This window comes from Oreochromis aureus, linkage group 22 (genome assembly GCF_013358895.1).
Source record: "Oreochromis aureus strain Israel breed Guangdong linkage group 22, ZZ_aureus, whole genome shotgun sequence".
Taxonomy (NCBI): Eukaryota; Metazoa; Chordata; class Actinopteri; order Cichliformes; family Cichlidae; genus Oreochromis; species Oreochromis aureus.
In genome coordinates this window covers 7,374,433-7,390,245 of record NC_052962.1, presented here as the reverse complement: position 1 = coordinate 7,390,245, position 15,813 = coordinate 7,374,433, and the positions used below count along the sequence as shown (strand labels likewise).

The 15,813-nt window shown below is 41.6% G+C and overlaps 1 protein-coding gene across 4 annotated transcripts in view; it reads right to left on the bottom strand.

The window, feature by feature from the left end:
* The window catches only part of trappc9 (trafficking protein particle complex subunit 9), a 219,019-nt gene that overhangs the window by 186,461 nt on the left and 16,745 nt on the right, over positions 1-15,813 (bottom strand). For all 4 annotated transcript variants that reach the window (XM_039605603.1, XM_031741703.2, XM_039605605.1 and 1 more), the window contains 2 exons: positions 13,898-14,114; positions 4,265-4,408 (listed from right to left, as the gene is read on the bottom strand). In XM_039605603.1, coding sequence (XP_039461537.1) covers positions 4,265-4,408; positions 13,898-14,114 — 361 coding nt within the window. The remainder of the gene's footprint in view (positions 1-4,264; positions 4,409-13,897; positions 14,115-15,813) is intronic.

Sequence of the window (15,813 nt, the reverse complement as noted above, 5' to 3'; positions counted from 1 at the left end):
CTGTTCCTGTCTATATGCCCAGAAATTCACATTAAACAGAAATTCACAACTACTTCACTATTTAGGTTCAAAGTTCAGCTAGAGCCTCTCAGAAATTAAGACATTCTTCCACATATACTGACAAGGATCCTGCAGCATAGTGAAATAACACTCAACAGACATTCTTTTACATAGGAATATAATCACATCACAACCAGCTGGCAACCAACTGAGTTGACTTCCCAACTCCAAAGAGAAGAGTCACAGACAAGTAGGGATGGGAATCGAGAACTGGTTTTTGTAGAGAACCGGTTCCCAGTAGTCCCATTTCTTGGAATTGTTAGTTCGCCTGCTTATCGGTTCTTGTGCTCACTGTACTATCAGCTAATTTTCCATGTCAGACATTACTTTTATTACACAAAAGGACGAGAGTGCGATGGTAAAGTAAAGACTGCTCCAGGACAGAAACAACTGCATTATGCTGCTAACACAACTTCGGCTCTTTACAAGCACCTGCACAGACAGCATGCTAACGCTAAGCTAGACAAGAACCCAGAGTGATATTAAAGCTGAGTGAATGCCAACCCCAGCCCAGTAGCCAGACCTCGAACTTCAACAAGTAACAAGCAGATGAGCAGGCAGGCTGCAGCTTCTGCTTCTAACTGTTCATGTTTCTGAAGCAGAATGACCATGGCGATCACTTTAAAGTCTATTTGTACTCGTTATTATCTTTGCTTTGTGCTCTACTAAGACAAAGATGATCATATGGGTATCCTTATTAGGATAGGGACTTCTGTTGGTGTGTGAGACTGTAGCCTCAGGTCTATATTCATATCCAGTAATTATGAGGCAATGCGTTTCAGGTTATTTTACAGAGTAACATGAAAATTAAGTACTAACAAATTACTTTTTCCTGGGAGTAATTAAGTACCGTACTGCAGACTGATTGCAATGTGTTGGTAATATGCCTGCATTGCTAAATTAGACAGCAATTGTCTGCAAACCTTCATGAATCAGCCTTCCAACAGGAAATCTCTGTCTTAAAAATGGTCGTCACAACTTCTTGCAGTTGATCACTGACAGCAAAGTACTAAATGAAATCCCCAGGAAACACCCAGTTTGCATGCTGTAACTTAGAAGTTTGTCAAACGGTACTAAACAAATACACATTTTTGTCACTATGCAGCAGTATGAATAAAATGAAATAAATCACTGTTGCTGCTGCTTTCAGACAACTCCTGTTTGTAAACTCAAGAAGACAGGACAGTTGGTGTGTTGCATCAGTGGCCTCACTTCAGTTATTTTTGTAGTTTAGTGTAATTGTAATTCACAGAAAGTTCCATTTGTCAAAGATCCGTGCATGCACTGAACAACTTTAGAAACATAACTATTATTGACTTACTAAACTTGATAATGATATACAAGTAGTAAAGTTTATGCCTCAATATAAACAGTTTTAAAAGGCTACTGCTGCACCCATGCACCCATTTCAGTGATCTGGATGTTAATTGTGAATATAGCTGGCTAATTCAATTTAAATTGTCAAAACAAACTTCAGGATGACTGTAACAGAACATGTGTTCAGAGAATCTGATGCAGGCAATCACGTCTGAATGTCAATCTGCCCTTTGAATTAATGATGCAAGTCTGCAAACTCAAGAAAAGAATATCAATGTACCAGTTCAGGAACTGATATGAAGCATTTTTGCCAAGGCAATTTCTCTGGTCACTGAAATTAAACAAGGAAAACATTGCATCATTGTTCATCGTGATTCACCCACTCTCTTGAAATAGTAATAAGACTTCATTCCTTACCCAAAAACCCTCTTTCAGGTTTTCCAAAGTCCTGGACGCCACAAAGTTAGGAAACCATACAAACACCAGTGCCATCAAGCACCCGTAATGCCTAACATTCAATGCAATTATCACATTGTTGTTCATCAGACTGCCAGTTGGGTAAAATGAAATAACATGTCAAATTAGGCACATAATGGAAGTGCAAGTGCATGCCCATATTTAAACTTCTTAATCAATCAAAAGAAATAAAAAGTAAGTGAACTCAGTGACAACAATAGTGTCCTTTGCTCTACACGTTTGCTCTTAAAAACAACACACCGATTTAAAGGTATGATTCAGAATAGAGGGCTCTTTACTGCAAATTACGAAGAGACAACTAAGAAGTGAGGGAATTTCTTAATACAAACTCTCTGTCCCAAGAGACAGCAGCCATAATCTAAAGGTTCTCAGATCTTTTTAACGTTATGAACCTAGGGCTGTGCGATATGACCAAAATCACACATCCCGATATAAAACCTCTATCGTCCCGATAATGATATAAATCACAAAAATTTAACATTTTCTGTAAATTCTGTGAATCTCGGGCAGCTGAAGTGTTTCCAGCTGGGCATCGTGTACCTGGAGTCGAGTGTTTTAACCAACGCCTGAAACTACACATTTTTAGACATGGGTTGTAACGGCCGCCGTTTTCTTTGTGACTATTTATTACACAGCGTGCTGCGGGGAAAAGCCCGTTCTAACATTTGAGTCCGAGGTTTATTTTTTAGCACCTGACGGCTCTTTTTTGCTTCTCATCCGTAAACACTCTGCATACTCTTTCATGTGTTTTTATATCGTCATCTGATATATATCGTTATATCGAACAACAACCTTTAGAGGATGTGAGTTACATATAAATGGAAAAACAAACAAACATCCCCACAGCAGTCTATTAACATTGGGGAACTGGGAACTTTCACAGTACTGTACATTTATGAATTTTTGGTTTAAGCGAACACAAATGACAAGCTTTTGCTGACCAGCAAACAGTTTTCCACTTTGCCTCAGTTTTTTTAAATGCCATGGCAAAAAAGATGCTAAAGCATTAGCAGCTCTGCTAGCTAAACAGCTGAATTGGTCAAACACAGGAGAACAAGTTTTCACTTCATTTCAAAAGGGAGAGACAGTATAACACTTATTAAACTGTCAAAGCTTCCCATCCAATAAATAAATACATAAAGCAGGCAGCGTACGCAATAGCAGCTGAGGGAAATGCCAGCTCCATAGTATACAGCTGGATGCTTCACACTTGGTATTGCTTGCCCTTGTAAAGGCAGGATGTGTGAAATGGGTGCCATGTCTTTCTTGATACATATGCCAACATGTTTGTCATGAGAAGACACAGCAACAGAAGAAAGAAGAAATCACAATACTGAAAAATAAAGTAAAGCTTTTTACTGGCTGTTTTAGAAGTTTGGACAGGAGACACAGATGCTTTTATAACTTTGAATGAATCTAATTGGTTTAATTTATCACTCTGTCCAGTTTCACTACATTTAAAAGTTACAGTTCAGTGACTTTGATGATGATGATGATGCACCCAACATGTGCTCAGGAATCAAACTTTGAGTGAGAACATTGTAAACTGCTGTCCTATTATGACATATGTGCACACATCAAAAGGGACTTATTTCACAAGACCTCGCTTCTTCCTGGCATTTTTAATATCACACTGCTGACGGGGGTAAAGGCAATCAAAGGGAGGGCACCAAAACTCCACCCGAGAGCGCTCTGAGCCCAAAAAGTTACACAAAGTAAATATGAAATGGTATTTTAGTGCAGCAGAAAGCACTGCTGAAGAAGTCGGCTTACAAGGTCACTTTCTTCAGGGAGAAAATACCCGCTCACTTCTTGTGATACAACAACAAAGTAGTAATTACATCACACGGCTTTTCTGCCCTGTGATGTGTGTAAAGCTGTAGACAGACATTTTTTTCCCCAGCAGAGCTGTTTCTAAGAAGGCTTGTCCCAGCAACACCCTAGGCAGAGCTGCAGAAGTCCCTTTGCTAATATTTAATATTTTATACTGTGAGTCTGCTTCATCTTGTTCCCACCTCATCTCCCTTATTCTCCCTCCCACCATCAATTCTCATAGTAGCCAACCAGGGATTACGCTGGCCTCTTTTGTGTGGCCAGTGAAGCGTCTGGCTTGCACAGCTTCAGAAAAAACCCTATCTCCTGGCTACTGCCGCAGGATTTCTGGTCAGAGCACAATGTTGCACTCCCGCCAAGACAAAGCTGGCTTTGTTGTGTATCGTATACTATTAAAACTCGTGGTATAATGCTGCAATCACAAGGGGACAGGTTGGCTGTGTCTAGATTTTTTTTTTTTTTTCTTAAGGCAGGGCATGAAGCTGAAAAGCACCACACAGGTTTTCAATTCTGCAATGAAACATTAGTGTCTTCTGCTTAATTTCAAGTTTCCTTCTGACTGTTTTTGTGAGCTGACCTTGATCAGACAGGAAATCCAGCATGGTCTGCAGCAGGAAGGACAGGTGGCGCACAGACAGGGCCGGGTTGCCCATGCGACGGGAGGCGTAAACCAGTTCATGCAGGAGGCGCATCTGTACAGCAGCCCAGCCTCTGTGGGTACCTGGGGGAGAGGGAGAGAGATGACAAAATAAAAGTCAGATTTACAAGGCTGACAAAGCTCATTGCTGACATCTAATGTTATGCAGATATCAAATCAGATTAGTCCACATGCATCGGAGACATATTCTGCCTGACGCAGATCAGCTAAATCTTTGTTGTCCCATGTCAAACATTCACATTATTATCTCCCATATTGTTTTCAAATTGTATTGAGATCTTTATGCTGATATCTGTCTGCACTGTGTTTAGTTTTATTATGCTGATGCTAATGCGTTAATCTTTATCTTTTAACACATTTCCCACCCTGTCAGTATAAGCTCTTTGTAAACATGTTCTATAAGATCTCTCCCCGTTACTCAATAAAAGCTGTTTTTCAATCTTTGGATGATCAGCTTTAAAACACAAAAGGTAAATGTCATAAAGTCAGCTAGAGTAAGGTTATAACACTGAATCATATTGTCGGAATAATATCAAACATATCTTGTTATCATATTCGTGTTGAAATTAAGGATTTCACTGGCTATAACTCAATCAATTCATTTTCTCCCGTTGTCCAACTCAGAATTGTGGTTTGGATGGAGGAGTGTTACGGCCCTAGCTGTGCCTCCTGAAACTGCCCTTGTGTGGGCGTGGTGTTTTTCTCCGCCTCCTCCTCTCTTGCCACTCCTACCCCCTCTGTCTCTCTCACTCTCCTCTCTCCCCAGGACACAGCTGCTCTTGGTTAGCCTCGTTTGCCACCTGAATCCAGTCAGCAATCACCTCTGAGGCTATTTAAGCTGGGGATGAGCTGTGAGCAGGGGTGGTGTTCTCTGGTGTCTTTGCTTGGTGTGTGGTTATCCTGCTCGTAGTGTGGAGTTGTGGAAGCAGTATAGCTGCTTTATGTGAGTAGTGTGGGCTTGTGGGCCTTGGTAGCAGTAAAGCTAGCTGCTGCTAGTGACAGGGTGAGCTTGTGGGCCCCTGGAAGTGCCTCCTCGTGGTGTGGGGAGTTTTTGTTTGATTGAGTGTTCTTTGTTGTTGTAACCTTTTGTTTTCCTTTTTCCAAGGGTTATTGGTAGAACGGCGTTGCCGGCTCTTTATGTTAAGGTTATTTATAATAAAGACCATTTCATTTACTAAAAACACCTGTCTGTTTTCCTTTCATTCTGTTCTGGACCCATTTGTTACTGGTCCCCTCACTCGCACGCCTAGACCCCTCCGGAGGGGACGTAACAATGTGGGGGCTCGTCCGGGATATGAATGGAAGGAACAGCAATTGAGTTTTAGTGAGTTGTTAGCTGGTGGCTTGTTTAGTTGTATTGTATCTGCTGCGCTCTCTCTCCAGTTAGCACAGGGGAGTGTCTAGCCGAGCGTAAGCTCCTCCTTCAGGCACTCATTTTTTATTTTGCCTTTTTTATTTTCGGAGTAATCCCGGGTGGGGATTAGTTCCCTGTCGGGGGTAGGCTTGTCGGTGCTTTGTGCACTTGATGCTTTGCCTTTAAAGTTGCCTCGAGCCTGGTACACTCCAGAAGCTAACTAGGCTAAGTTTTTAGTAGGTAGGTCTGGGGAGAGGGTCGGTGGTATTTTTATTTATTGGTTAACCTGTGGCCACACATATTTCCTACCTGTTTTTCATTTGTGTATTGGAGGTGGTGCTTCTTTGTTGTTATTGTTAGCCTTAGGTAGTTTTTTGTTTTGGTTTTGATGGCTACCTTTGATATTGCCGTGTTTAAGGAAAACCCTTCGCTTGTCCAGCTGGATGCCTGTAGGAAGAGGGATTTCCATGAGGTGGCATCATTTTATGGCATTTGTGTCTCCACAGCTCTGCGTAAGGCTGAGCTGAAAGCTGCCCTTGTGTCTGGCTTGATGGAGAAAGGGATAGTGGCCCTGCCAGTGTCTGCCAGTCCACTTGAGCACGGTGAAGCATCTCAGCCTGTTCTGCAGGTGCCAGCTCAAGGTGTAGCTCCATCAGTGTCTACACCTGTTGCTCAGGGGCTGCCTGAGGACCCACCCATGACATTGCCTCGCTTTGAACCTCTCTCCATTGAATCAAGTGTAGGCTCGAAGCAGGATGCTAAGCTCCGTGTACGCCTGGCTCGTCTCCAGTTGGAAAAGGAGGAACGTGAGAGGGAGTTCCAGTTAAGGAAGGAGCTGGAGCTTAGGCGTTTAGACGCAGAGCTTGCCAGAGCCAGGGAGGTTGAACTGAAAAAGGTGGAGGTGGAGGCGGAGACAGCTGTTAAGTTGCGGCAGCTGGAACTCCAGCAGGCTTCCCTTCCTGCGACTGTCTTCATTCAGCAGGCAGAAGCACAATTTGATGTGGGGAAAAACATTTGTCTGGTTCCAGTGTTTTGCGACACTGAAGCAGACAGTTATTTTGAGTCCTTTGAGCGTGTAGCCACAGCCTTGCACTGGCCGCGGGACTCGTGGGCTATTTTGCTACAATGTAAGCTGGTAGGTAAGGCTCAGGAGGTTTGTACCTCATTGTCAGCTGAGGACAGTCTGAATTATGACAAGCTGAAAAGTGCCATCCTGCTAGCTTATGAGCTAGTCCCAGAAGCTTATAGGCAGCGTTTCCGAGGATTAAAAAGGGGGCAGGGTCAATCCTACCGAGATTTTGCGAGGAAGAAAAGTGTGCTTTTTGATCGGTGGTGTGTGTCCAGCAAAGCTACTGACCTGGCGTCGATGCGTCAATTAATGCTGGTGGAGGAATTTAAGAACTGTGTCTCAGAGCGCATTGCAGTGCACCTTAGTGAACAGAAGGTGTCCTCATTACAGCAGGCTGCAACACTGGCTGATGAGTTTGCCCTCATCCATAAAACCAGTGTCATTAAGCACGACCGACGCGGTGACCTAGTGAAGGTTAGTGATGTGCCAGCTACACAGTACCCAAAGGGTGAGGTACTTGTGTCCCATTCCAAGGCAAAACGAAAGTGTTTCTTCTGTTTCAGGTCTGGCCATTTGATAGCAAATTGTGAGGCCTACAAACAGAAACAGTCGGTCTTGAGGGCTAGGAGTGTGCCAGCTAGGAAAGCTGATACCAGGAGGACAGTACACCCTGGACTGGTCGGCAGTCTATCAAAGGGTGAACACATAAAGACAGAAAAACCACATTCAGACTTGGGGCCACTTTAGAATCACCTATTAACCTAACATGCATGTCTTTGGACAATGGGAGGAAGCCACAGATCATTGCAAATCACTGCACTTGCCCATTTTTCCTGTTTCTAACGCATTAAATCTTCACTTTCTCCCTAATATATCCCACCTGCTATGATGCCATGATGAAGAGATAATCAGGGTTATTCACTTCAAGAGTCAGTGGTCAGAATACCTTAAAAACATTGCAGCTATAGGGATGCACTAATACGTGTGTGCGTGTGTGTGTGTCTCGTTGTAGGTTATAGCCAAACAAAATGAGAGTGTGATTAATTTCAAAGTCACAGGAAACAAAAGACCAAAAAGCAAGAAATATTCAATGATTTATTCTTTTTTTAAAATTGTCAAGCTATGTTAGAAAGTTTTTTTTTTTAAGTTCTTTTTTCTTAAACCCGTAAAGGCTGATTTTGGGTAACAATCAGAAAGACAGAAAAACATGCCTGTGTGTGTGTGTGTGTGTGTGTGTGTGTGTGTGTGTGGGCGGGCCTCGCCCCCAACATACAGTGGAGCAGCTACCAGTCAGTCAGCAACCAGGGAAGCACAGAACAACTACGCCAAAATCTGACAACCAATCATCCAAACAAACTTTAACTCAGCGTTACACTTCCTCGCGTCCCAGAAATACACCTGCCAAATTTCAAGCAGATTAGTCAGTTGTCGAGATACATGATGAACAGATGGTCACGCTGACCTACTGAGATGTCTGGAATAATTAGTAATTAGCACTCATTTTGAGCCAAATTCCTCCAACTCTGATCTGATCACAAATGTCTTCTACAAGCACAAAATTAGCTTAAACTAATTCACTGAGGCCATCAATTCAAAGTATCCATGTGTAAACTTTGGCTTGCTAACTTAGCTGCTGGTGTTTTGTTTCTGCAGAGCACCACAAGACATCTTAATAGCATTCTGTCTTGACACCAACAGTTACATAAGGCCCTCAGCCCCCCACGAGATGCCCTGCTCCACTCCCAGCTGTCTACTGTTGACTCACTGAGTGGGAAAGAAAAACTAGAGGGTAGATGCACTGGAGAGGCTGTGGGGGCCAGAGGGAAGGAAGGAGGATATTTGGTAAACACTCTGATGTTTCCTCGGCTTAAATACCACTTCCAGTAACATGAAATCGTGCCCATGACGCTTTTCACTTATCAGCATTTTTCTACCACGGCTGTTATTCATCCTGACTTCTTCTGCCATCTGAACAAACTGCAAATGCCATTCCTTCATAAGCGATTTTTTTTCTGTCATGAAAACTGCACCCACTAAGCAGTCTAAAAATAGCTGACTTCCACCTGTCTGCCAAAAACCGGCGCTTATCTGGAGGACAGTAATCCAAACGACACTCCGGATTTTCTGAGCATGTCGCTCTCGCTCAAACACGAAAAACGTGCTCATTTGTGGTATTTTCAGTGCTGAACTGGAGGTGTCTGGCAATCCAATTAACACACCACCAAGATAATGAGTGTGGTGCCACAGCCAAGCAGTCACACTGTCATGCAGTAAACCTGACTCAAAAGGCACTGTACCCTCAAGCTGTTTCAGATCTACTGTGTAGGGTGAGGAGATGGCACAGACTGCCATTGTTCTCCTCAATTATAAGCATCTAAATTATTACAAACAGAGAGAACTCCAAAAATTCATTCAACAGAATGACAACAGAGCAGCGAGAGGACAAAAGATGACAGAAAAATGCAGTGTCCCCATTACTGCTAGCAGAAAGGCGTGGTGAGAAAGGGCATATGAACCACTTACAAAGCCATTTGCTCCACTGTGTCTCTGGGCACAGCAGCCTTATTGCAATGCACTATTGATCCCCATTTTCTTTCTCTTTTGAACTTGCAGCTCTACTGTATTGCCTTATAAACTATCATCTGATCCCTTCTGCTAAAAGGCTTACTTCCATCCACTGGGTTGAGATCAGGCACTTGGAGAGTAAAGAACATCCCATTTCTTTACCTTGAGAAACTCTAGGGTTGCTTTTGGAGTTTGCTTTGAGTCATTATCCATTTATACTGTGAAACACTGTCTGATCAGTTTCAGAGTATTTGGCTGAATCTGAGCAGAGAGTACAGCCCCGTACACTTCACAGCTCATCCTGCTACATCTATCAATAGTCACATTATCAAACACTTGCAGCCCAGTTCCACCAGCAGCCATACTATAACCCTGCCTCTACCACACTAGACAGATAATGTGGTACGCTTTGGACCAGGAGATGTTTTTCTCTTTTCGGCATACTTTTCATGTCATATTTTGAACTATGATAGCTCTTTTAGATGTTTTCTGACAAAGTTATTAATAATAATAATCTATCTGCGTAACCACTGGTTTGCAGCTTGTTGTAGAGTGTTCTTGATTTGGTAAGCTGTTATGAATTTGTTTTTCTTTACCACAGAAATGTTTCTGTCATCATGCACTTCTTTTTTGGCCTTTCTCGCTTTTTGTTGCTGCCAAGCTGGGCAGTACATTAAATCTTTTCTCTCTCATTCATTCTTTTTTCCCCTCTGATGGTTTTTCAGCCCAATGATTGCTCCCTCACTTGCACCAACATCCCTTTGGGCCTCATATTTTCAAATTATATTAAAATTACAGTGAAAAGTTATAAAATACAAATTCAAGCCTTTGAATCAACTTCAGATGTTATGCCTGCTTCATTTGTCATGAAATAACACGGCAGAAGGCATCACCTGACCATGAAACTGTTTATCAACTGTTTATCTTTTAACAGTTCATATTTTTTATAACACTTATTAAATTAAAGCTCAAAGTCTGCATGTCAATCACATATTGATTGTTTGATTTACAATATACTGTGATGGTGTACCGAAGCAAAACTACAAAAATTATCTAGCTCTGAAACAAACATGGAAGTGCATTAGATTGTTTATACTGGCCAGCAGGGGGGACTCCTCCAATTGTAAGTCCATTGGTATTAACATCTACTGGAAACCAGCCTTCAGCCCTCCTTGCCAGTGGCCTCAGTTTAAATACTAAGTAAATGAGTTTTGGGTCTCAGTCATGAAAAATGATGTTTAATACTCATAATTATAGAACCCATTAATGTCCAAAAGAACCATTTCAAAGTGATAAGTGCTCCTTGATTATGATGTGTGGTTTGAAAAAGCGAAGATGGCAACTGCGAAAACACTCAGCTCCAGGATCCAGGGCAAGATTTTACAAAACCAATGTTTTCCTTTTTTTTAATATATATATTAATATTCTCAGTGATTATATATCATCTTTTATATTGTACTTTTTGAATACAGTGGATTTTATGTACTTGTTGGGGTAGCTTATATGTTCAACTGTCTAAAATAATTCCAATTTAAGTCAAGTTAATTGACTCCCAGGAAATGTGCTGCAGTTCTACCTATATTACTGAGTTAGAATAATGAAATGGGGATTGTTCTCATGTGTTCTGTTTGTGTTTTACTTTTCAATGATTTGCTCTACCCCTAAAGAAACCATCTACTTTTACATCTAACAAAAGCCAAACAGTTAACTCTATATCTGATATGTGATCAAAGAAAGGGAGGAGAGAGAGAATAGCTAGATTGTACAGACAGGACTCTGCAAGGGTTTTAACCACTTCAGATGTTTAAATTCATCATGCAGTATCATCGAGGAGGTGTCTGATCTGTCCCAGATTGATTCTGCACCAACAGATGGTCTGGCCCCCACAGAGCTTGGATCTTAACATCATGGAGTCAGTGTGGGATTACACACAGTGACAGAATTGACTGAGAAAGTCTGAATCCACAAAAGAATTGGGGCAAGTTCTCCAAAATGACTGGCACAAGTTATTTTTAAAAAGCTCATTTTTGAAGGCTCCTCTGTGAATCGCTATCTTATCGTGGTGGAACGGTTTGTGTGTCCCAGGATAAGGTGCTATGTTGTCAGGGGGCTTTTGCCCCATGGTCCCCCATGCCAGAGGGTCTCCCATGGCAAATTGGTCTTGGGTAAGGGACCAGACAAAAGAGTAATTCAGAAAACCTCTATGAGTAAAAGATCAAGGGAACAGTTCACCCTGCCTGGGACAGGGTTCAACCTGGACCCACGCCCAGGGTGGGTGCCCTTAGTCCATGGAGCCCTGCGGGGCACAGCCCCAAAAAAAGGACATGGGACCAACCTGCTGTAGGGCCACCACCTGCAGGTGGTGCCATAGGGGTCAATATGTATTGTTTTATGCTGGCATTAAATACTGTATTTAAACATAATATACTGTAGTGAAACTACTTGGAACTTTAAAAACTTTTTAAAATCTGAAGATAAAAATTAGGTATTTGAAAATCAAGATTATCTATTAATTGTATGAGTCTAAAAGAAGAAGGCATAAAAAATAGCAAGCAAACCTTTTGTTCTCAACAAAACATTTCCAAGTCACAAGTGCCTGACAGCGCCGTAGGATAAATGTGTGCCAGAACCTCCTTTTTAATGCTTTAACTGAAAGCTTATTAAACCAGACACCTTAGTAAAATGTGGATTGTAACTCTGTTCTATTGTGGTGTGAGTGCTTTGGTCCACCCATTTCACTGTGAAATTTGCCTCTACATGCAATCCTATTGTCCCCTCCCCATCCAACTCTGTAGTGCTCGCCTGATTTGGTCTGAAGAGAGCCGTTTTAGTTCAAGTCCCTTGTCATGGGCTAGACACAGAAAAAATACAGATGAGGTGCAGATCGAGTCCAGCTCTCCTCCAGACCACTTTAATTACAATTTGCTAAAATGTTATCATGGACTTCTCTCCCATGCTGCCTACTGCAGCTCTAAGGACAAGCATTTGACCTAAAACATGCAGCTTGTTTCTGTATTTACAAAGAAAAAAGGCCCAAGATTAACAGCTTATCAGAGCAAAATCCACTCTCGCCACATCTCTTGAATACCAATCACAACAAGAACACCGACGTCCCTGAACTTTTCTGTACACTGTTTTCTTTTGAATGGACGGTGCTTGGCACTGAGAGGCTGTAGCGTGCAAGGGTCAAGAGTCTGCAAGAGTACAAGGTTTATCAGGGGAGGCCGTACAGAGTAGTCTACAAAAGCTCAGGTCAGGTCTCACCCATGACTCTCTTTGAACAAAGTGTTGGTTCGAATGCAGAACACCCTGAAAGAGTGCTTGTGAAAAGACAGCAAAGCTGGTGATGAAATGAAGGTTCTTCATCAGCTTAATCCATTAAATATGTTGACACTGCTGTTAATCACACACTGTGAATCCTGTGAGAGAGCACAGCATTCAGAGTTTGAGAAGACTGATTCAGAGAGAATTACTCCTTTTCACTGATATAAAATCAGCACTTCTGCCTTGCAACCCTTAAAAAAGAAAAAAAACCTAAATCTAACTATAGCTGTTCTCAAACATCAACTCCCCGTTACCCTTCCTCCCATGGAGCACCTAACACTTCAGACACACTTCTCACTCCTGGAGATCTTCTGTCTGGTTTAGGAGAGGGTGCTGCCAGGACAGAGTGTACAGGAGGCATTAAATGTGGAACCCCGTCGCTCACTAGGAGCAAGATTTACAGTGCACACCAACTCAAAACTTAAAAAGCTGCTATCTGTATTTACTACAGAGAAGCAGTGTCAGCTTAAAACTGAAAGACATGGACAAGAGTATTTTTGCAGCTTGCTTTATTTCATATGTTATTTATAGGAATTAAGAGTCCAAAACTGGGGAGGAGATGAATCACACGACCATGATTTACGATTTAAATTTGTGCCGATCAATTTACTGCTACTGTGCTAAAATCAACACTGTTAAAAGCCTGTTTTATTTTGCGACTGATGTGGTCACGACAGCGCTGTTAGGAGTGTTAATTTATTTGTAATGAGAGGGGAAGAGTTTATCAGAATGAGTGCATAATTGGCAAAGGTGGATGGCTGTGAGCACAGTGTCAGAGCACTGGCTCCATCATGTAACTCTCCAGTGAGTCCTCCCTCCGCATGTTTAGAACCTCCACAGTAAAACTGGTATTTTTATGAAACAGAATAGAACTGGACTGAATTTAGCACCACAGTAAATGCATTATTGCAGGGAGTAAATAAATGAGCTTCCAGGTTACAAAAATCGAGGGTTGCTGTGTCACATGATGCAATGTCAAAATCAGTGCAGGACACCCAGCAAGCAAGCATTAAAATCACCTTAAGACTCAGTCTCATTACCGTTATTGTTATTTTTTACTATTTTCTTTTTTTCAGTGGCAAGATGAATAATTAATAATAGCTGCATACATAATATGAGATAATATGTGTTTGGAGACCGGACAAGAATGGCCCGTAGGTTTTTGTTTGTTTGTTCTTGAAACGCACAACGTGAATTGTTATGCCCACATATTATTCAGCCACCATGTGACCAAGCCTACCTTTGCTGAAGTCTTTAGGATCGAGTGACAGGCTGTACCCAGGCAATGTCTCCAACAGCAGCTTGTAGCAGGCCCTCCAGCCAGGCTCTGGGATGGTGGGAGCTACACACTGCATTGCAGCGACACGCTTGAAAAAAGCTGATTTTCGATGGAATCCAATCAATTCATAGAGCTCAGACAGGATACTGTAGCGCTGGATCTTCTCTTCCTCCGACAGCTGCGGAGAGAGAAACACCATTATGTCTTCCTGCACTGGAAAATTCACTTTTTAAAATCACCTCACCTTATCAATCAGTACATGTGCATGCTTTGATATTCAGAGGCGCGAGGGAGGTAAATTTTGGTGAGATCACCTTGTTTAAAAGTGTTCTTGTGACATCACGGCCACTTTATAAGCCAATCACAGGTCAGGTAGATATATAATTGATCAAACACAGATTTCTGTTAGGGCATCTTTTTATCAGTGTCTTCTAATGTACCAAGAGGGCAGCATTAATATTCCAAACCCATTGATGAAAGATGATGAAAAGACGACTTTGCCTGACATCGAAACACTGAGATTTAGTTAAAAGTGAAATGCTGTCTGCCCAGCTCATTGGAAAAAAAGGGGGAAAAAGGAGACATTCCTGGACAACTAAATTTGGTTACAAATTTTTTACAGCATGAACTTACGATCTCAATGACACTGCTCTTAAATCTATTAAAGTTTGTATTGGATCTAGAGAGTCCTGCAGCTATAGAGATGTTTTTTAAGATTAATGATGTCATGGTTTCATTTATTAATAAACAGGCAAAGTTTCTGTTTTCTTATAAGTTACTTAATTTAAAGCTCATAATCAGCTCTTTTACACTATTTGTTACCCGTATACTTTCGTCAGCTCTTTCTCATTATTTCCTTACTTCTGCCTCTTCCTCTTTACCTCAAGCCTCATCTCCTGATCTGAGGTCATCTATCTCACAAAAACATGCATGAAAGATCCCTATTTATTCCTGATATTGTCACAATTACGTATTGTCACTCATGAAATCGTTCTGTCTCTAGAAAGCAGACAACAAGCGACTAAACAGCAGCAGCTGGCTATAAGATAACATTTTGACAGCTAACGTTACGGTGCCAGTGTCCTAACAATGATCAACACATTGACTATACTCATCACATTGTTTATTTGCCAAACATCCAAGTCAAGCAATTTTAGATCCACTTCAAAGAAAGTTTACTAAAACCAGCTAATGGCTGTAAAGGCAGCAGTGCTTAACCACGGAAGAGTTCAGGTTATCCTCAACAACTCACCTCAGTATCACCAGACGGAAGTAAGCTTCACTGACTCCTCGACTCCAATCAGACTCCTTTCAGTTTTACACTCTCCTCTAGATTAAATAGATGTGAACACCCAGCATATTGACAGGTGACTGACAGCCTACACTCACTATGAAAGAACTGCTGCAGTTTTTGAAGTGAGTCTGGGGTAAAAATGTAAAATACTGCAAAATATTTAATTGACAGATATCAGTTTTTGGTTTTTTTTATTGATGATTTACTGCTTAGTGTTGAGATTTTTTAAACATGTTAAAACATTTTTGTGAATAAAAATGTTTCTCCACACAAACTGTAGTAGAAATACGCCAGCTCTACTTCATAACGGACGTGACCCATCTAAATTTGGCATTTTTAATCTCTCCTGACTGACCAAAATGTGATTGTCCTACAGGGGCCACCGTAGCTAGGATTGTGCTCTAGAAATGGGAGGGATACGAAAACTAAATAAAGTTGACTGCATTCTACTGACATCTAGTGGTGAGATTTTACACACTGTGGCTTCAACATGTCTTTCCAACACCAAACAAATGAAAAGAAAATCACGTCATTTAAAAAGTTGTTCCATTAAATGTTCTTGGAGGTTTGATGCTGGATAAAA